The 22,774-nt window shown below is 39.3% G+C and overlaps 1 protein-coding gene across 1 annotated transcript in view; it reads left to right on the top strand.

The window, feature by feature from the left end:
• Window positions 1-19,852, top strand: part of LOC149464859 (uncharacterized) — a 90,301-nt gene extending 70,449 nt beyond the window's left edge. The window contains exons 9-11 of the mRNA XM_089674187.1: window positions 5,238-5,282; window positions 6,515-6,601; window positions 17,034-19,852. Coding sequence (XP_089530313.1) covers window positions 5,238-5,282; window positions 6,515-6,601; window positions 17,034-17,144 — 243 coding nt within the window. The 3' untranslated portion in view covers window positions 17,145-19,852. The remainder of the gene's footprint in view (window positions 1-5,237; window positions 5,283-6,514; window positions 6,602-17,033) is intronic.
• Window positions 19,853-22,774: the final 2,922 nt, after the last annotated feature.

The raw sequence follows: 22,774 nt of genomic DNA, 5'->3' as shown, positions 1-22,774 counted from the left end.
GTGAAACTCAAAAAATTAGAATATTGTGCAAAAGTTCATTTATTTCAGTAATGCAACTTAAAAGGGGAAACTAATATATGAGATAGACTCATTACATGTAAAGCAAGATAGTTCAAGCCATGATTTGTCATAATTGTGATGATTATGGCTTACAGCTCATGAAAACCCCAAATCCACAATCTCAGAAAATTAGAATATTGTGAAAAGGTGCAATATTCTAGGCTCAAAGTGTCCCACTCTAATCAGCTAATTAAGCCATAACACCTGCAAAGGGTTCCTGAGCCTGTAAATGGGCTCTCAGTCTGGTTCAGTAGGAATCACAATCATGGGAAAGACTGCTGACCTGACAGTTGTGCAGAAAACCATCATTGACACCCTCCATAAGGAGGGAAAGCCTCAAAAAGTAATTGCAAAAGAAGTTGGATGTTCCCAAAGTGCTGTATCAAAGCACATTAATAGTAAGTTATGTGGAAGGGAAAAGTGTGGAAGAAAAAGGTGCACAAGCAGCAGGGATGACCGCAGCCTGGAGAGGACTGTCAGGAAAAGGCCATTCAAAAGTGTTGGGGACTTTCACAAGGAGTGGACTGAGGCTGGAGTCAGTGCATCAAGAGCCACCGCACACAGAGACGGATCCTGGACATGGGCTTCAAATGTCGTATTCCTCTTGTCAAGCCGCTCCTGAACAACAAACAACGTCAGAAGCGTCATACCTGGGCTAAAGATAAACAGACCTGGTCTGTTGCTCAGTGGTCCAAAGTCCTCTTTTCTGATGAGAGCAACTTTTGCATCTCATTTGGAAACCAAGGACCCAGAGTATGGAGGAAGAATGGAGAGGCACACACTGCAAGATGCTTGAAGTCCAGTGTGAAGTTTCCACAGTCTGTGTTGATTTGGAGAGCCATGTCATCTGCTGGTGTTGGTCCACTGTGCTTCATTAAGTCCAAGGTCAATGCAGCCCTCTGTCAGGAATGGACTCACCATTAGTGGTGGGACTCATCTGCCGTGTGGGCTGCAGTACCAGGGCTGGCCAGCGGGTGCTCTCAGCAACCAGAAGCTCACTCCTGCAGTCAGCCATCACCTGAGGCTGATTGCAGGAGGTGTATTTAAGGAATGGCCAGACCTGCAGTCAGTGCCTTGGTGTATGTTTCCCATGAGCCCCTGTACCTGCATCCTGTCTGCTTCCTGCCTGATCCTGACTCTGCTTTGTTCCTGACTCTGAACAAACTCCGCCTGTCCTGACCTCGGCTATTCCTGACCACTCTTCTGCTCGCTCCTGGTACCCCGTTTGCCCGTTTGCTACCGACCCAGCCTGCCCGACTACGATTGATTGTATATATGGTTATCTGTTGGAGGTTGGGTTGTTTGCATTGTGTTATGTTTACCTTGCACTGCGTTTGGGTTATTTAGTCTTTAATAAATTGTCTTGTTTACACTATACCTGAAGCCTGTGTTTCCCTGTGTCAGTCCACACACCTCTGGTCATACCTGGAGCCTTGACACCGTCTACCAGGAGATTTTGGAGCACTCCATGCTTCCTTCCATAGACGAGCTTTATGGGGATGCTGACTTCATTTTCCAGCAGGACTTGGCACCTGCCCACACTGCCAAAAGCACCAAAACTTGGTTCAATAACCGTGGGATTACTGTGCTTGATTGGCCAGCAAACTTGCCTGACCTGAACCCCATACAGAATCTATGGGGAATTGCCAAGAGAAAGATGAGAGACATGAGACCGAACAATGCAGAAGAGCTGAAGGCCGCTATTGAAGCATCCTGGTCTTCCATAACACCTCAGCAGTGCCACAGGCTGAAAGTTTCCATGCCAGGCCGCATTGAGGCAGTAATTGCTGCAAAAGGGGCCCAAACCAAGTACTGAGTACATATGCATGCTTATACTTTTCAGAGGTCCGATATTGTTCTATGTACAATCCTTGTTTTATTGATTGCATGTAATATTCTAATTTTCTGAGATTGTGGATTTGGGGATTTCATGAGCTGTAAGCCATAATCATCACAATTATGACAAATCACGGCTTGAACTATCTTGCTTTGCATGTAATGAGTCTATCTCATATATTAGTTTCACCTTTTAAGTTGCATTACTGAAATAAATGAACTTTTGCACCATATTCTAATTTTTCAAGTTTCACCTTTATGTATGTATTTATATATATATATATATATATATATATATATATATATATATCCTCTAACACTCTTATAACTTACTTATTTTATAAATATACCATATATTTATGACTTTCTGAATATCTGGGAGTTTCTCCACAACTTCCCATATTCAGGGGCGGACTGACCATTCAAGCACTTGGGCACTGCCCGAGGGCCCAGGCTCTGTAGGGGGCCCCATGAGATACCCCTGGTACCTTTCAGTGGCATTTTCATAGGCTTTTTTGGGTGTGGGCAAGGACAGAGGAGCCCCATGTTCCCCTATTGCCCGAGGGCCACATGAGATGCCCCTGGTGCCTTTTATTGGCTTTTTCATAGGCTTTTTTGGGTGTGGGCGAGGACACAGGGGCCCCATGATCCCCTATTGCCCGGGGGCCCCATGAGTTGTCAGTCCACCCCTGCCCATATTCCATTTGGTGTTAAATGATTATTTAAACCTCCTTGTGTAATCTATCCTACCACCCCTTATGTGTGATAATCTTAAAAAAAAATCCATCTATTAGTTTCCATACACTTAGTTTCCATAGATGCATATACTTGTTCACTTTATTATTCCCTCTCAAAAAAAGGGGGGAGGGGCAGGGACAGTAAGGGTGGGAAGGAAAGGCTAGATGATGCTAAACATCTTCCACTCAGGTCATAAAATGGGCTCCTTTAGACTTGCTGGATGCCCTAATGCACACTGTGAAAAGCTTACAGTGTGCAGTAAAAGCAGAGTAGGCTATTTCACTACATAAAGACTAAAGGAAAGATTGGAGTTCAGCTTTAAGACCAAATGCACAATACCTAAAATTATTTTATAAAAATGTGATCCACAATGGTATGCAATATCGCAGACCTATAAAAAGTCCACAGTAAAATGATGGTACTGTGGATATGCTATATAAACCCTGAATAATATTAATAACAATAATAATATGTACTAATAAATGTCACAAAATAGCATGTTATGCAGACAGCAGTTCATTCGGATTGCTTTTTCAAAATAGGTTTACTAGTCTGTAGATGTAATTCCTTATTATATTATCCCAATAGAAGAATGGTATTAGGACTGATGCTGTACACAGTGTTGTTATGGGAAAAAGGTTTTTTGACATGTTTCCACAATGAATGTAAACAAGCCAGCACTTGAGATAATCCTTCAAGATATATGTTATTGACCCATAAAACACATGAAACGTACACATTTTAGCCTGGAAGGGCCTTAGTCGTAATTGTCCGTAAAAAAACATAGTCGATTAAAATACACTAGTCACGCAATGGTGGGAGGGGAAACCAATCAACCACTATAAAAACGAAAACAATCATACAAAAAATACATTGAAACATCTGATTAAAAGTCCCTAAGCAAGCTTAGATTTATTAGCCATGCTATGGTGGGTGATTACTTTGAGAATTTTTCTGCAGATGTAGACAACTGATCTTCTATATGTGTGAGTGACACAGAAATAAAAGTCACTTGACCCTCATAATTCTTTGCAAGTAGTCAGAGGAAGGAGTGATTATCTCAATTGCAATAACAATCCATCAGCGTGCACACGTTGAAGGAAAAATGCAAACCATAGATGTATGCTCTAAACTTGTATCCAGCCCATGCTCTACTATTTTGGTGCTCAGTAACAGTCCTTTCTCTAAGCTGAATCTATACAAAGAATGTAAATAAGACAGAATTTGAGTTAATACTCACAGATATACTTTATTAAAGAGTTATGTCATCCATGAAACAAATATAGCTTCCGCATTTCAACCTGGAAGGGTCTTAGTCATAGCTATCCTTAAAAAAGCTGATTAAATTACCATAGCCACTCAATGGTGGGAGGAGTAAATAATCAATCAGCTATCTAAAAAATAAACAAAGTCTATATATGGGAATCAAGGAACCTTTCTAAAAAACATACCAACAAAACGCACATGCAAAAATTGCATTAAAACAGCTAATGAAAATTCCTTTTCACACAATGGAGGTAGAGGCAACCAGTCAATCAGCTGTATACAAAAGAAACAAAATCTACTTAAAGGGATCAAGGATATTTTGTAAAAACATATGTACTTCTATATATAAATACAAAAGTTACATTAAAACCATCATAGAAATTTAAAAAATACACATTAAACCGCTGATCACACCATAATAGGAAGACAAGCAAAATAAGGACGATAGTTAGTATTTATAACTATTTATTATGTAGATTTAAGTCCCATCTGTAATTAAGCTCCAAAGGTATTCTGCTATGCAAAACAGAATCTTTCCATGTGATCCCACTTGCAGAGTGCCATTGATATTCTGTGTCTTCCATAATCTGTGGACACTGGTAAAATTCAGGGTAACATTCAAAAATGGATGTTACCCTATATCAACATGTCATCATTTGTTTTCTTGGATTTTGCTGAAACTTTTGGAGAAATCACAGCTTTCTTCCTCAGAGCTTGCCAAACAAGTGAATTGTTTTTTTTTGTTTTTTTTAACAATTCTGTTAAACCTATTACTATATAAATGCTACCAGATTTCCAAAATGTAAAAAAAATCATCACAATAGATTCTCCCCATAAACTTTTAAAATAATAAATTATAATTTATGAAGTGACCATATCAGCAATGTTTAAGTTCATATAATCCCTGACATATAGGTAATAGGTAGGTAAATGCTTACCTATTGTGCTGCCTGCGCTGCCCAATGCTGTTTTGATCAAGAAGAATAGCTTGGTGAAGTTTCTTCTGAAACCAACACTTTTGCGAGAACCATTGTAGCATCAGCTTATTGATGTCTGCTCCTAGGAACAGTATGCCCTGGACTCAGGTTTGAATGAAGGAACGTTAAATAGAGGGAATGAGCTCCCATGAAGGAGGATGAAACTCACAAGAGGCCCATGGTAACGATGTAACTCAGTAAGCCCAAAACTCTTCATTCTAATTAGTAGGGTGAAATTAAATAGTTGCATGCTTGTAAAAGATAACAGTATGGCCAACCTCATCTTACTAAATTAAAAAGAGAAAGTGTAATATTTCTGTAATTGTTGAAATGTTAATCTGCTGTCATCTTCTTTTACAGAAAGTTTGCAAAGGAATATTTGGAGATAAAAAACAATCAACAAAGGTACATAAAAAAAATCACCAATGTAGGCAATATTTCAAAATAATTTCCAGGGGTATTATGATGCTGAAAAAATGTATCTAATCTTGTTTCTCACTAAGCTAGTAGAATGTTGTGGAATATTTACTGAAAAAGAATAAAAATACTTCTATCACAAAATAAAAGTGAACCTGTCACCACAAGGTCACTTTTGAACAAAGCTAACACAGTAAAAGAAGAACATGTATACTTACTTTTCTAGTGTCCCTTATCTTCTAACACAACTAATTGTCTTCTTGTATGTCAAATACCGGCTCCAACTGCCACATGCTGTGGTTCCTCCATAGTGTGTTGAATACCTGCCTGGTTCCTGGTCACCTGATGGCTGTGATAGCCTCTGATTGCCTATCACAGTGATTAGTCACTGTATAGCCCTCCCATGTGTTTTTTTTTCCATTAAGTGCCCGTTTGTTTTCTTTCGCTTCTGAATGGAAAGAGAGATACATTGTAGGAGGGAAAGATGTAAACAAACAAAAGTGTGTAAAAAATGTTTAAAAAAAATCAAGGTTTCTTCTAGATCAGTGCCAGGGTTAGTGTTAGGGTCAAGCTAAGGGTCAAAGGTCAGGTTTTTTTTTTTTCTAAAAAAGCATTTTTAAATTTAGTATAAATGTCAGTGTGTGTTTTAGGTAGGATAAAAAAAGGGGAAATGTGCACTATTAATTCTGTGCTGTACTACGGGTTGTTCTACGGATGGTGCCAAGTTATGGCAACAGCAAGAAATATACAGCTCCATTTAAAAGTTTCAGTATTTTGGGCCAGTTTTCCTTTGATAATAAAAAAAAATCTGAAGATTTCCATTACCATTTACCACCAAAAGAAAGACCAATTTGTCCTGAAAAAACAAGGTAATATCCACCTGCATACACAAAGTAGTTGCTATGATATGTACAGTTTTACTAATGAACATTTTTAAGTTGCAAAATTGTGTTCAGGCATTAACATTTGTTTCACCGTCAGTCACTAAGGAGTTAAGCTAGCCTTCAGCAAATCAGGTATTTTAATGTCATAGTTTAGTGAAAATGATTTGACAGTTTAGTTACTTACTATATCACAGAATTATAAACAGCCTTCTTCTATTGAACAGAACTGGTAGCTTCTATATAAATTCTGAATTTATCATGAGCATTTACATTCCTTCCTGTGCTTTCCATGTAGGCAGTTTATTTATATCATTTGCTGTATGTTTTGTTTTTCAGTGCAGTAACTACCATAAGAATATGGATTTAAATGAAACAGCAATAATAAATTGCCAATTAAGCCATTTAAAACTTGAAAAGAGAAATGTAAGTTATGTGCCAGTATTTTCTTTTTTTTTCTAATCTCCTGTCTACAAGACTCAATTTTTGCTGTAGCTTTATCAACAATTCCCCCCCCCCCCAAATTCATTATAACATCTGTTTACCAGCACTGCATTATATGGTTATTAGTTCATTAAACAAACACATTTCTTTTGCTGTCAGTTGTTCACATATCTTTTTTGCAGTGGGAACATGGGAGAACACAGTTCCGGCCCCTCCAGCACTGAACTTATGTAATGGCCAGAGGTGCTGGGGTGTGCTGGAGGGTTTATTGATGCTTGGGGATCTATCATCACTGGGGGAGAAGGGATCTATAGTTACTGGATAGATCTATTAATGCTGCTGGGGACCAGCAGGGGGTCTATTGTTACTGGAGAGGTGTATTGTTGCTGCTGGGGTACATATTATTGGTGGGGGGACCTTATGTTTCTAGGGGGTCATTTGTTGCTGGAAAGAATCTACTGTTGAGGGAAGGGTCTATTACTGCTTACTGCTAGAGGGTCATTTGTTGCAAGGAGTCTGTTGTTGCTGGAGTGGGGTATTTCATTGCTTGGGGAATCTATCGTTGCTGGGGGAAGGGGGGGGGGGGGTCTAACGTTGTGTCTGCAGGGGAACTATTTCTTGTTATTATTAATAAATTCCATACAAATTACTTAGCACCATAAAATAATACTTGCTTCTGTATTCTCTATAAGAGGCGGTAATGGGAGATAGGTAAGGGGTGTAACCAAGGGATGTTGCTCGGAGGTTGGTATTGGGCTTAGACAAGGGGTGACTTATCCCTGATTGTTCATATTTACAATACACACTTAACAGAAATAAAGTCTTATTTAATAGGATTCTAATAGTTTAAAGATGATGTATGGCCTTTCCAATGTTTTATTGCTTTAGATAACCATTAAAGAGAGATCATCTTGAAGTAAAAATACCCTATCAATATATCTTCAATGGTTATAAACGTTCGATTTTATTTTTAAAAAAATAAAAAAAATGTTATACTTACCTTGCTCTGTGTAGTGGTTTTGCACAAAGCAGCTCTGATCCTTCTCTTTTGGGGTCCCCCGCCAGCTCTCTGCGCTCCCCTACAGCTGCCGAGTGCCCCTACAGCAAGCTGTGGGGACAATTACGCAGGCTCGCTCCCAAGTCAGCTGTGTAGGTTCAGTCCCCCCCTCACTGGCTGTAATTGACAGCAGCAAGATGCAATGGCGCCCGCTGTTGTGTCTGAGCCCATGAGGAGAGAGAAAGCTGAGAGATCAGGCTCAGGTAAGTATAAGAAGGGGCTGGTGGGGTGGGGTGGGAGCTGCATACTGAAAAACTTTTTACCTTAATGCAGAGAAAAAAAATACTTCAGCCTTTACAACCACTTTAATGTCATAAAGCTTTGTTGCTGTGTATAATTTGTAATTGCAGTATATAAGTACATAAGACAGATATATTTGGTCTTTACAAATGCAGGCTGTCATGCCTGCTTTTTGTGCTGCACAGGGATCATGCTTTATTGCTTTCTTTCAAAATGCAAGTCTTTGAGTTGGCTGATTTCTTAAAGACAATGCACTCCTAAAAGTATAACTAAAGGCAAAAATGTATAGTGGAGTTGGATTAGAAAACCTATTAGATTTTTTATTGCGGTCTGTGCCCCCACATTAGGGAGATTCATCCTCTCTATTTTTCCTGTTTGCCATTATCATTGAAAATGAAAGTAAAAGAAAATTGCAAATCATGGGCTGCCCCCAGAAAAGTAATACGGGAGAATTCTTCCAAGGGAGACACTAGTTCTGGTGACCTGGGGGGCTTCAAGGACCCATAATTGCAGGGATTTCCTGTTACTTCCTATTTTGGCTATGGGTCAGGAAGTGAAGGTAAATCTCCGTAATAGGACACTGATAACAAAAGAATAAACCTGACAGGGGTTATAACCCTCCCTTACTCTATCCAAAATAAATGAAAGTTTGTCAGAGGTTCTACTTTAAATGACTAGTATATTGATATTTGTTCAAGGAGGGAGTATTTGCACCAACCCAGTGAGAGCCCCTTCTGGTATATCATTTACAAATCTCTATATTCCAAATAACAAAAATATAAAAGAGCAATGGCATCACTGAATATCTCACCCCCAATTTGAGCAGTGTCCCATAACTTGTCACACACCAAATGACAGATAATGACTAAAAATTGCATATTAAGGAAAATTACCACAAATAATAATCTTTGATGCATCACTCAGCAGGGCTGTTGAGTTACAGGACTCTTCTAAAGGTGACATCTTGCACCTGTTTAGCCCTTATGGACAAGATCAATTTTTACATTTTAACCGTATTGTCATTATTTAAGGTATCAAAGTACCCTCCAAAGACATGCTGGAAGGTTAATTGGCTCTTGTCTAAATTAGCCCTAGTATATGTATGTATGAATGTAAGTTAGGTACCTTAGATTGTACGCCCCTTGAGGGTTAGGGACTGATGTGAATGTACAAAATATATGTAAAGCGCCACGTAAATTGATGGTGCTATATAAGTACCTGTCATAAATCATAATCATACCCTGTATATTATTTTTTTGTACAAAGAAGTCCTTTTCTTGGTAATACTGTCTTAATTTTTTTTTATTTTAGATGCAATCTATAGACAAAACATGTTGCTTCAAATACAAAGTGCATCTTTTATTCTTTAATTTGTCTCATTTATAATGATACTAAAATTATATTCTCCTATTACAAAGCATGTCACTTTAAATAATCTTGTGCTAATGTGCAATAAATACTCAGTTCATAAAATATTGTTCGGTGCTCATGTGCAATGTATTAATACGTGGTAAAAACTCACTAACATAAATAAATTCACACTTTATGAATTTGAGTGGGCTTTATTTGTTTATGGAATGATATGCACTTAAACACTTTATGAGTTATTCTATAGCATAGTTTACAGCATATGTGAATTTGTTGACATTAATTGCACATGAGCACTGTACAATGTTTATGAATTGAGTATTTATTGCACATCAGCACTTTACAAGATTATTTAAAAAGACACAGCGCATCTTTTCCGGTTTATATTGTTTGGACATATCCTGTATTCAGATAGAGTGGGTTGCAGAAGTTTCAATTGTTACTGGGACACAGAGAGCAGGTATGCCTTGTTTTTTTATTACGAAGCATGGCCAAGTTATTTACAAATTAATTAAAGGTTTTTCCCAATTCTGCCCCTTTTTTTAATTGCTTCACTAAAAAATTGTTGCCCCTTTTTTTAAAATAAGTCACAAAAAAAATAATGGAAAAAATGAATGAAAACATAAAGTTAAAATTAAAAAAAAATAGAAAGTATTAACAGTGTAGCACAATAAAATTGCTAAATCATAAATATGAATATTGCAGATCCTGTTCTGCTATACTGTGAATTTACATAAGTGCAGCAAGATCTACTTCTGTGATAGTAAAAGAATCCCAGCTGTCAAAGTGACAGCTAGTAAACATAGCCACAGTGCTAAAGAGATGGAGAAAGAGCAGGATGTTCCACAGATGCCCAGTGTATTTAGGTTAAAGGATAAATTCACCGTTTAACAAAAAATAATACATGTACGGTACATTTTTTGCAGGTAAAAAAAAGCTGCATTTACTATTTTTTGTTTCTGGAGTTTCTAAAGCATTGCACCAGTGATCAGCAGATCATTTGTGCCATGCAGGTCTTTTGTAGACCTTTCAGTGTTTCTGTGTGCCCTTACATCCTACGGACAAGCAGATATTTACTGACAGGAAGATTCAATGAACTAACACGGCACTCCACAGCGCCATGGTAGTTCATTGAAAACTACAAGCTGACAGCCACAAAAGCTGTCTGAACTTGTAGTGTTCTCATTGACAGAATACTGTGAATGAGTGACGTGGCTAGGCTGGTGACAGCTACCGGGGGGAGAAGATCCCCTGTTAGCTTTCACAACGGAGGATCATGGGGTGCGGGGGCCTCTCTGTTCGTAACATGTTACATGTTACACCCTGGCTGTAGCATGGAACATGTTATGAAAGGTGAACTTATCCTTTAAGGTTTTTTTGATTATTTAGAAAGCCCAAATTCCAAATTTGTCCAACAGCAGATTTGTCAATGTTGGAAATCCATTTTGCTCACTTGCAAGGGTACTAATCTGGCATGTATTGGATGTCAATATTAAGCTGGAACGTTTGTGCTTCTTGGTTGGTGGGCTGTTGCCATAATGTGCAAGTACACTATAGTACAGCTATACTCCAATGTGCCCTTCTTAGCAATATGATGCCCACACTTTACCTTGAATCTCTGTCTCCACTGCTGACATCTTTTGCCAGTCTTTTTCTGGGTCTAGTGGCTGTACCATTTGGCAGTCTTGATGATGTAACTGCACTGATAACAGACTCTGAGCTAAGTTCTGCTTTAAGGGTTATGTGCATTTCTCTCCCCCTGCGAACTGGCATCTATACGCCTTCAGCACATGCTTAAAAGAAATACTACTCCTACCAAAGATTGTACACCCCTTGAGGGTTAGGGACTGATATGAATGAACAATATATATGTAAAGCTCTGCGTAAATTGATGGCATTATATAAGTACCTGTAATAAATAATAAATAAATATTTACCAAATTAATATTCTAAACTGTAAACATTTACAATCCAAAAGGAAATCTCAAGGTTATTGCAGTCTTACATCTGCCATCTATTTTTCTCAGTTTAGGGTGAACTGTGGGAGAACAAAACTTCCAGGGAACTGCACTTGGGAATATTCTACTGCCACATAACATATCCTTAGAGAAAATAGCTTTAATGTCTATTGAACCCCAATAATTTAAATATCATAAAATCTTTCACTTTTTAATATAATTTCAAGTTTGTTTTTTAATTAAAATTATACCTGGTAGTCCTTCCATGAAGGCTCCTGTTCAGGCACTTCCTGTAATGCAGTGACAGCTCCCTCCCAGTTGTGCTTCTCCAATACCTATTGGAGACTACTGGTCGTCCTACAGATATACAGTGTGCAGGCATAGTCCACTCCTGCACAATGTGTCAGGAAGCTGGTTCAGAGCAATGATGTACAGTGGATGCATCAGGTGCCGAGGGTGAAGTGTAAGTAGACAGTAAGTGGCTGGAAAAGGCTGGATGAGATCAGCAGTACTATGGTGAGAAAGGATGGAATAAATGTGAAAACAAACAACCTGGATTTACTATCACTTTCCACTGAGCTGGCTAGGGCTCCACCCCAAGTTTTCTTCTGATAGGGTACACATATACCTGCCTTTAGGAGAAACGCCACCATATAGTGTCACAGATACTCCAGCTCTGAGGCCCACCACCTTGAATAAAGAATGTCCACACATGATGTCTTGCCCATAGTTTACTGGTAAGTAATGGAATAACCTTCTGTACAGTCTTTTCAACAAAGTCACAAATCAGACTTCCAGTACAGTTCAACTTAGTGCACATAAATCAGAACTAAGAAAGTTAAGCCAATTCTCCCATCCTCTCTCTGCTGTGAGTCCCCCTACTGTGGCTCCTTATCGAAAGCCTACTGTCAGTCCAACCCTGAAGGGCCCTCTGTCCTGCCCAGGCCACAAACCTACAATACGTGTGTCGGGTGACCTGTTCCCATGCTCCCATGTGACTAGAGCTCTACCCACAACAGTTTATAAAAGGAAACTGAATCCACCCACAACTATCCAGGGGAGGGGCCTCACTAAAAGGGAAACCAATCCCTGCTTACATGCCCTCCCTGTTGTCACTGGCACGTCCCTATGTCTGTGGGTACAACACTATTGGGAGAAACTGCCCTGAACCACACAGTTAAGTAATATATTACACAAGGCATATATAACACTATAACTGGTATAAAGATTAAACATGTTACAAACTTTAGAACATGAACCTACACAGTTTGCGTAATAAACAAGAGATGGCAAACATTACGTACCCCATGGTAGATTATATATACGATTATAGGTAATAATTGGGATCAGTGTAATGCTTTCACTCTGCAGTCATAGGATATTGCATGTGCATGTAATGCCAAATGCCACCTCCTCTTGGTTAACACAACACCACCTTGTCCATGTGTACATGGAACCATAGTCCCAATCTAAGTAATAATGATGGAACTCTTGTGTAGTCCGGGAATTTCCAAGGGACCACTTATGTTTAGGTACCTCTAAGTGCCCGTATTGTATATCTTTTGCCATTCGACTTCCACCACTTCAAAAAGGGCTTCGCAAATGTATTGAAACTCATGTATGTAAACTCATGCCCATATAGCTTACGCACATGGTGATAATAAATTTTGGAGATGTCTCTTTTATTGACCTTTTGGGTTTTGTAAATTTTATTTCTTTGGTTTTTATAGGGAATAAATAATAAATATATGTAAAAATGGACTTTCCTGTAGTTTTCTTAACTTTTGTTTACATAATCTGTCCCATATATGTACCACAAAATACAAGCTACAAAGTCTGCTGATTGAAATTATACCACACTAATGTGACTTTTCTGTCCTAGTGGAATATTAAAGCTCAAAAGGTGAAGTATGTTTTTTACTTTAGGAGCACTTTATTCCCCTTTTGACTTATGCTGCAATGCCTGCAGAAAAGGGTTACAAAGGCTTTGGGATTCCAGCAAACCACAATGAGAACCATCACAATTCATTTATGATTTAGCAAAGGGGGGGCAATTACTTTTAGGGCCAGGCAGGTTTGGGCAGCTTTTTACCCTTAATAAATGAAATCATCGCTTAAAAACTGCATTTTGTATTTACTCGGGTTACCTTTCTGTAATTATAGAATTTGTTTGATGGTGATCAGGAAGGGGGCAGATACTTTTTCACAGCACTGTGTATATATACATACACTAGGTTGCCAAAAGTATTGGGACGCCTGCCTTTACACGAACATGAACTCTTAGTCTGTAGGGTTCAATATTGAGTTGACTCACCCTTTGCAGGTATTACAGCTTCAACTCTTCTGGGAAGGCTGTCCACAAGGCTTAGGAGTGTGTCTATGGGAATATTTTACCATTATTCCAGTAGCACATCTGTGAGGTCAGGCACTTATGTTGGGCGAGAAGACCTGGCTTGCAGTCTCTGCTTTTATTCATCCCAAAGGTGTTCTATTGAGCCGAGGTCAGGACTCTCTACAGGCCAGTCAAGTTCCTCTACCTCAAACTCGCTCATCCATGTCTTTATGGATCTTGCTTTGTGCATTGGTGCACAGTTACATTGGAACAGGAAGGGGCCGGCCACTGTATCCAACACTTTGCATTGCACTTGGTGATGTAAGGCTTGGATGCAGCTGCTCGGCCATGGAGACCCATTCCATGAAGCTCTCTACTCACTGTTGTTGTGCTAATCTGAAGGCCACATGAAGTTTGGAGGTCTTTAACTATTGACTCTGCAGACAGTTGGCAACTTCTGCGCACTGTGCGCTTCAGCATGCACTGACCCTGCTCTATAATATTATGTGGCCTACCACTTCGTGGCTGAGTTGCTGTTGTTCCCAGTTGCTTCCACTTTGTTATAATACCACTAACAGTTGATCGTAGAATATTTAGTAGTAAGGAAATTTCACAGATGGACTTTTTTGCAACCTATCACGGTACCACGCATGAATTTACTGAGTTCCTGAGAGCGACCCATTCTTTCACAAATGTATGTAGAAGAAGTCTGCATGCCTAGGTGCTTAATTTTATACACCTGTGTCCATGGATGTGATTGGAACACCTGAAGCCAATTATTTTAATCAATATCTAAATGAACACAAGAACAATTTACAAAATTTTGACAAAACTGAGTTTTATAGAACATTTGTTTAGTTCATTACATGAAAGTAAGGTCAATATTATAATTTACATTGCAAAAACTTCAGTTTTACTCAAATTAGTTGATGCAAAAATGAATACAACCCACAACAAAAACTACTACATGTATTTTGTATGACCTCCATGATTTGTAAGAAAAGCACCAAGTCTTCTAGGCATGGAATGAACAAGTTGGCGACATATTGCAACATCTATCTTTTTCCATTCTTCAAGAACCACCTCTCTTAACGCCTGGATGCTGGATGGAGAGTGATGCTCAACTTGTCTCTTCAGAACTCCCCATAGGAAATGCAACAATGGCCTTAGATGTGTGTTTTGGATCATTGTCATGTTGGAAAAGTGCACAATGACCAAGGCACAGAGTGATGGTAGCATATTCTCTTTCAATATAGAGCAGTAAATCTGTGAATTTACGATACCATCAATGAAATGCAGCTCCCCGACACCAGCAGCACTCATGCAGCCCCACAGAAGGACACTGCCACCACCATGTTTCAGTGTAGGCACCATTTAATTTTTTTTGTACGCCTCACCTTTGCGACACCATACAGATTTTAAGCCATTCGTTCCAAAAACATTTATCTTGGTCTCAGAGTACAGAGTCTAAGTAGTCTTCCTCTTATTCAGCATGGGCCCTGGAAAATTCTAGGGGAGCTATTTTGTGCATGGGCTTTAGGACAGGCTTTCTTTGTGGACAACACCGATGCATGCCATTCTTCTGCAGTGTACGCTATATTGTGTCACGGGAAACAATCACCCCAGTTTGGCTTTCAACTTCTTTAGCTAACTGCAGTGAACTTGCATGATGATTTTCTTTAACCCTTCTCATCAGAAGACGCTCCTGTTGAGTTCCATGGAGGGCTTGGACGTTTCTTGTAGCCTTCACCTTTCTTGTGGTAAAGAAATGATTTTCATTCTCAGGCCTTGTGACATTTCTCTTCCATGTGGTTACATTGCTGACAGCATGAAATGGAAAGGGGTTTTCTTTGTTAAGAAATGCCCTTTTATAATTAACTGTCTGCTGGACACCTGCTTAATGAATAATTAGACTCACCTGTAATTGAATTCTTGTTAATTAGAATTTTGTTGTCTAAAATTTAACTTTGCTCCTAAAACTTTCATTGGGGTGTATTCATTTTTGCAACATGGTCTGGTCTTGAATGAATTTGTTAGGAGAAATACTTTTTTGTGTGTGTGTGCGAATCAACAAATCTTGTTTGCAATCAATGGCCCATATTTGTGGAAGTATTTTGTAGTATAGTGCCCCATAGAAAATGTTGATTCTGAAAGGAAAGTAAACGTTTTCTGATAAATCTCTTGGGGTGTACTCATTTATTCTGAGCACTGTGTCTATATATATATATATATATATATATATATATACACACGCACACTGTATATATACATACACTTCTGATAAGCATATTGAATCTTTGCTCTCTTGCGGAGCTTTGCTACTATCGAACATTTTTGGGCATGTGCTCAGCTGACTGTTGTGGTTCTACCAGGTGTCTCCTATGCCACTACAGGACATATTACTGATGTATTTACAGGGGAATCACAGTGGCCAATGGGTGGAGCACACTATCTGACACACTCAGAAGGGCTTGATATCTGCGGCACTCAGAGCTCTGCAAGGGAGTGAAGTGCAACACTATCAGAAGGATGAGTATTCCTTCTCTTCCCCTGCAGGGTAATTTTAGTCTGATTTTGTCAGTGAGGCAGAATACTCACCTATCCTACAAGTGGTTGGTTCAGTCTTCCCTCTCTGGTAGAGCTTTGTTGCTATCCAACACTTCCTGTGCTGCCTGATGTAGATTCTCCTGCTGACCCATAGGCTACTGCAGGACATAATAGTAACATAATTGTTGGCAGAAGGAACCACAGTGACCAGCAGTGAGAAATATTATCTAAGACAGGGTCAGACAGCAGTGGCGCTCAGAGTATTACTCTACTTCTCTTGCAGGGTACTTTCAGTATGACTTTGTCAGTTAAGTGACATTGTTGCAATACTTTTATTGTGATCAGTCTAACGTTATGGTCAATGTACAGCTAATATGTTTGAGATTATAACATATACAGTAATTAAAGTGGTTGTAAAGGTTAAAGGTTTTGTACCTTTATGCATTTTATGCATGAAGGTTAAAAATGTTCTGTGTGCAGCAGCCCCCCAGCCCCCTTAATACTTACCTAAGCCCCATCTTGATCCAGGGAGCAGTGAGAGCAGTGGCTCTCCCAGGTCTTCCCTTCCTCACTGGCTGAGACAGCAGTGGAAGCCACTGGCTCCCCCTGCTGTCATTTATAGCCAGTAAGCCAATGAGGAGAGAGCAGGGAATGAATGGACACACAAAACAGCGGTTTGGGAGCGAGCCTGCTCAGGAGCTCCCATAGCAAGCTGCTTGCTAGCTTGCTATGGGGGCACTTGGCATGAGGGAGGGATCAGGAGCTCTGGTGAAGGGACCCAAGAAGAGGAGGATTGGGCCTGCTCTGTGCAAAACCTTTGCACAGAGCAGGTAAGTATAACATGTTTGTTATTTTTAAAAATCTGCCTTTATTATCACTTTAAAGTTATACAAATATTTTTTTTTATTCCAGAGACCTGCAAAAGTACAAGAAAAAATTTTTTTTGAACTTGATATACTTAAGCAATTTTTACGGTCATCAGTGGAAACTGTTTCCAGGGAAGCCAATCATAATGGAAGATAAAGAATACTCTGATCACTGCAGAAAATTCCTTCAAAATATTTGTATTCTACGTGGCAGTTTACAAATTACAATATCTGAAGAAAGTAATAATGGAATACAGAAAAAATGTATCAGTGCCAAAGAGATTCAAATGTGGTATCTCTATAACACGGAAGTGAGGCTTGAAATAGGTTACCAGCTAAACATTTTTATGTTTTGGATAGAGTGGAGCAAGAGGACCTCTGTGACAAGTGAGAGCAGACCTCTCTAAAGTGACATTAAATTAGGGTTAATCTACTACATTGGGTACACATAGAGTAGTAACTACCTGAGAGAGGTTCTAATCCCAAATCTACACAAATCTGTGACTATAGTTCTACTTTAAAGACCAACTCCATGAAAATAAACCCCCCCCCTGCACTTCAAGGGTTAATTGCTTGATGTTTCAGGTAGGGGATTAAGGAGTAGAGCAGCTCTGGTTAAACTCCAGCCTGCAAAGCATATAATACAAGGTTAATGTTGCTGTATGGTATGTGATGACACTGAGGCTTCACCCACTAATAAGAAATTCTGAAGAAGGTAGAGGGGACTGGAGAAGGGTGTACGGTAAGTGATAGATCCTGTACTGAAGCCCCCTAACCAGAACAAGCATTTAACCCTTGTAGTGTGGAAGGTGTCCACTTAATGGTAAATGTTTTTGATTATCATGGAGTTGGGATTTAAACTAAAGATATCACAAACCCAGGCAATTCAAATGAAGAATATGATTAAAAAGGACTCAATCTGGGGCTGTGTTGTGGTGAAAACACTCTCCAATAACTTCCTATTTAACAGTGAGGCAATCAGTCACATTAAGGAACCAATATGGTAACTTGGGAAAAATATAGGGTTAAAGTTTTTAGTCAAAATGTACATATAATGTTAATTTCCTATGGACCCTTCCACACTGCCCAGTGCATTTTCGATGCTTTTCTGGTGTGTTCTCTGGTTGCCGAACTTCCAGGACATGGACATGTGACTCAAAAAGCAAAGCAAAAATGCAACCATGGTGTATTTTTGATGATTCCATTCATTTCATAGGGAAGATGCATTTCTGGTGCACTTTTGAAAGGTGCAGACTTTTCAGAACTCCACACACCTACAGCGCACTGGTATGAGCAATCCCATAGGATTTAAAAGGAAATATTTTAACTGCATTTTTCCTGCACTTTTAGCAAGGTAAAAGCGCAGCAAAAAAGCAACAGTGGGAAAGAGACCTTAAACTCTGTATTTCCTTATCCCTTGATATGTTGTTATCACTGAAGTTAACCTCTGTATCTTGTCATCATATGCTCATTTTGAATTTCCAAAGCTTGTGACAGGGTTATTTTAATGTAAATCCATCTTTATGTACCTACCACCTATTCGCAAAAACAGATGGCTGCACAACAAGAGTGTTATACTGAAGATGTTGCCCATTCCATTGGACGATTACTCATTTGACTAAACTGAGGTCTAGAAAATTTAATTGATATGACTGAAAATTGTTTTACAACATTACCTTAACCTCTGCCATAATCCATAAGCAAGCTCAAAAAGTTATTTTACAAGCAAAATATGTTAAACTGATGTTGTTGCTGTGTTGTTACATTCCTGCTATGCTGCATTTAAGAGCTGTCTATCTACATGGACATCCATACTGCAGAAGACCAACACATGGAACAAAATGAAGAATTATCCAGCAAAAGAAGAAGCTATTTTATGCACAATTTATATGAAAATAATTATTTATATTTATTATCAGTATTACAATATAGCCCCATATTTTATTAAGTTTAGTTGTTATTTTATGAATCATCACCTGCACTAGTGATTGGTAATCTGCTTTGGTTCAATTTGTGGGCCCTTCATAGAATTCATAAAAAAATCTACAAATAGTGAACTTTAATGCAAACTCCATTGAAATCAATGGAAGGAGAAATCTTGAAAATAATTCTGTCAATTTTTAAGACAAATAGGCAATGGATTGACAAACAAACAGCATGAGAAGCTGAACACTGACAGGGAAATACGTACAATGCAAAAAAACAAAAAATATTTTTAATAAATGTTTGATAGGGAGAGTGTCCTCTATTTTATGCAACTTTGAGGGTGATATTGGAAAAATACTAATTCTTTACATTGCATGCTTCAGAGATGCCTTTAATGCTGAATTCCAGAATACCTAAAAGTTCTTCCTTGCAGTGGAGCTGCGACAGTTAATTGCTTGTTTATATCTAGGGGATTTGGTAAAGCACTTTAACTTATCCATTCTCTTGTGGTTGCAGACTCCTCTGTGCTACTAGACCAATCCCCGCAGCCTTTTCTCCCCTATGCTACAGTGGTCTAAAGTCCTATGATGTCATCAATACTAATACAGGGATCATAGTCTTGCATTGTACATGAAAATGCTGCGGAACAGTCCACTGCCACAGCATGGGGGAATGCTGTCTGCTGGGTGAGCGGAGGAACAGGTAAGTAAAACTGCTTTTCTGTCCCCTAGACATAAATTAGCAGTTTACCCTGCTCATCTCTATCAGGCCACATTTTGACATTGCAGCCTAAAATAGATTTTTCAGTTTTGCAGGCAAAATATCCACATTTAAGTGTATATATTTCACATGGAAAAGGAATATGCAATGGAAGGAATTATACAATTTTGTTGAGCAGGAGGGATCAAACAGTTTTTAATTAAAAAAAAAGAAAATCAACTTTACAATGTATTTATTTCCCACAAAAAATAGCAAAATATTGTATTGACTCTCTACACAATAACTTAAAAAGTTTGTTTGCACTTTTAACAGGAGAGATACCAAGCAGCTTGTACTCAAAACATTTACATTAGAGTGCATTATTTCACCACAAAGAAGTCAGCAAACTATTTTACAGACTATCTGCAAAGTACGTAAACACTTTTATTAGCCTGCAGTTTATGAAGGAGAGAACAGGCAAATTTAAAGAAAAACAAACACTTTTTTGCACTATTTTAAAGGGACAATAACCACAAATATTATGGCTTAAAAAAGCACTGAAAAATGCTAAAATGGGAGACAAAGTATGATTTAGCCTGCAGCAAATACTATAAATTTTACAACTGAAGACCACCAGCATAAATATTATTTGTGACATTTTGATAATGCTGGAGCAGAATAATACACAGCAATGACCCTGCAGGCAAAAATTCTCAAGTTTGGAAGATGAGGAGCAACCACAAAACATCAAGGCTGCCCAGCAGCTTGACTGCATATTGGGCAAGCTGGAGTCAATGGTCCATCCTCAACACTCAGTAGTCAAGTAACTCATCTGTTGTAAGGGTGTCCACATTTGCCCTTCACCTCATATACTCATTGTTAAGATGGGTTTTTCACTCCCTGTGACTGATACCTGCTGCCAGGACTGGGTGATGTATCATGAGGAAGGATCTAAAAGCTTCACGTAGGCAGCCACCACCTCCGCTGCTCCCCCTTTCACTGACAGAAGAATCCAAATTATGTTGACCATGAAAGCAGTTACTGCCACTCTCTGTAAAGAGATTCCTTCACAGCACATCCTCCAGGGGTTTAATCTTTTGGTCCCTTGGTGATGGTGATACATTTTAATCTTTACTTGATGGTCTGAATCCTGGGGTTCTTTTGCAGGCATCAGAGCATGAATGAATCCATCTGCCACAAATTTCAAAAGGCAGAGGAAACTGAGTTTTAAAGGTTGCTGAGGGCAATGTTGTCCTTAGTTATCCCCCCATCCACGTACATCTCCCAGTGGTTGGAGGGGTGAAACCTGGAAGCCTGTCCCATGTACTCCTTATCAAAGCACTCCAACCCTCCTCCTTTATACCCTCATCTTTCCACTGTACTGCCTCACAGGAATGTGTCATAATTAAGTGAGTCTCGAGACAGCAGGAAGTCTTCTTCCTGTGGCTGTGTCTCCAGTGCCTGGTCCATTATGTAATGCTTACTTTAGGAATAACACAAGAGGAATTGTATTGCTGATCCCTACCTCATCGCAGTTCACCATTCTAGTCACCTCTTTAAACAGTAACAGATGCATGCATCCTGAATAAGGAGCCACTGATGTGGTGAAAAAAAAAACAGATCCCCAGATCTAGCCCTTGTTCAATATTTGCACAAATACTCATTTACAATGGCTGATGCAAGTGTGGCTGCTACAGCATGGCCAAAGTCAAATTCCAGAAAGTGGGCAAATTGCGAATCTGGCAGGCAGCTGGTGTTGCTGCATAATTTCAGAGTCTGACAATTCATTTAGACCTTCCATGAGGATAACAGGGGATTACCTAAATGTATTAGCAGCTTTGGCAATAGGGGATGTGGTACTTTGATGCACTTGACATTACGGTCCAGTAAACTGGACTGGAATGAAATGGTCATATGCTGTTAACATGGACTGCTTTGCCTGTGTCACAAACAATTTCACACTGCTGACCCGGACAAAAAATAAAGATGATATAAAAAATAAACTATGCCTCCCTTCAAAAATAAAATGTAACTAAAACCCAATAAACCTAAAACCATATTATATACTGTATATACTAAATATACAGTATCTTACAGAAGTGAGTACACTCCTCAAATTTTTGTAAATATTTTATTATATCTTTTCATGTAACAATACTGAAGAAATAACATTTTGCTACAATGTAAAGTAGTGAGTGTACAGCTTGTATAACAGTGTAAATTTGCTGTCCCTTCAAAATAACTCAACACAGCCCATTAATGTTTAAACCACTGGCAACAAAAGTGAGTACACCACTAAGTGAAAATGTCCAAATTGAGCCCAAAATGTCAATATTTTGTGTGGCCACCATTATTTTTCAGCACTGCCTCTTGGGCATGGAGTTCACCAGAGCTTCACAGGTTGCCACTGGAGTCCTCTTTCACTTCTCCATGATGACATCACGGAGCTGGTGGATGTTAGAGACCTTGCACTCCTCCACCTTCCATTTCAGGATGCCCCACAGATGCTCAATAGGGTTTAGGTCTGGAGACATGCTTGGCCAGTCCATCACCTTTACCCTCAGCTTCTTTAGCAAGACAGTGGTCATCTTGAAGGTGTGTTTGTGGTTGTTATGTTGGAATACTGCCCTGCGGTCCAGTCTCCGAAGGGAGGGATCATGCTCTGCTTCAGTATGTCACAGTATATGTTGGCATTCATGGTTCCCTCAATGAACTGTAGCTCCCCAGTTCCGGCAGCACTCATGCAGCCCCAGACCATGACACTCCCACCACCATGCTTGACTGTAGGCAAGACACACTTGTCTTTGTTCTCCTCACTTGGTTGCCGCCAGACACATTTGACACCATCAGAACCAAATAAATTTTTATTTTGGTCTCATCAGACCACAGGAAATGGTTCCAGTAATCCATGTCCTTAGTCTGCTTGTCTTCAGCAAACTGTTTGTGGGCTTTCTTCTGCATCATCTTTAGAAGAGGCTTCCTTCTGGGATGACAGCCATGGAGACCAATTTTATGCAGTGTGCGGCGTATGGTCTGAGCACTGGCAGGCTGACCCCCCACCCCTTCAACCTCTGCAGCAATGCTGGCAGCACTCATACATCTATTTCCCAAAGACAACCTCTGGATATGATGCTGAGCACATGCAATCAACTTCTTTGGTCG

The sequence above is a fragment of the Staurois parvus genome, unplaced genomic scaffold, assembly GCF_062004578.1.
Source record: "Staurois parvus isolate SC_StPar_1 unplaced genomic scaffold, SC_StPar_1.0 ptg000147l, whole genome shotgun sequence".
Lineage (NCBI taxonomy): Eukaryota > Metazoa > Chordata > Amphibia > Anura > Ranidae > Staurois > Staurois parvus.
This window is presented reverse-complemented; position numbering and strand designations above follow the sequence as displayed.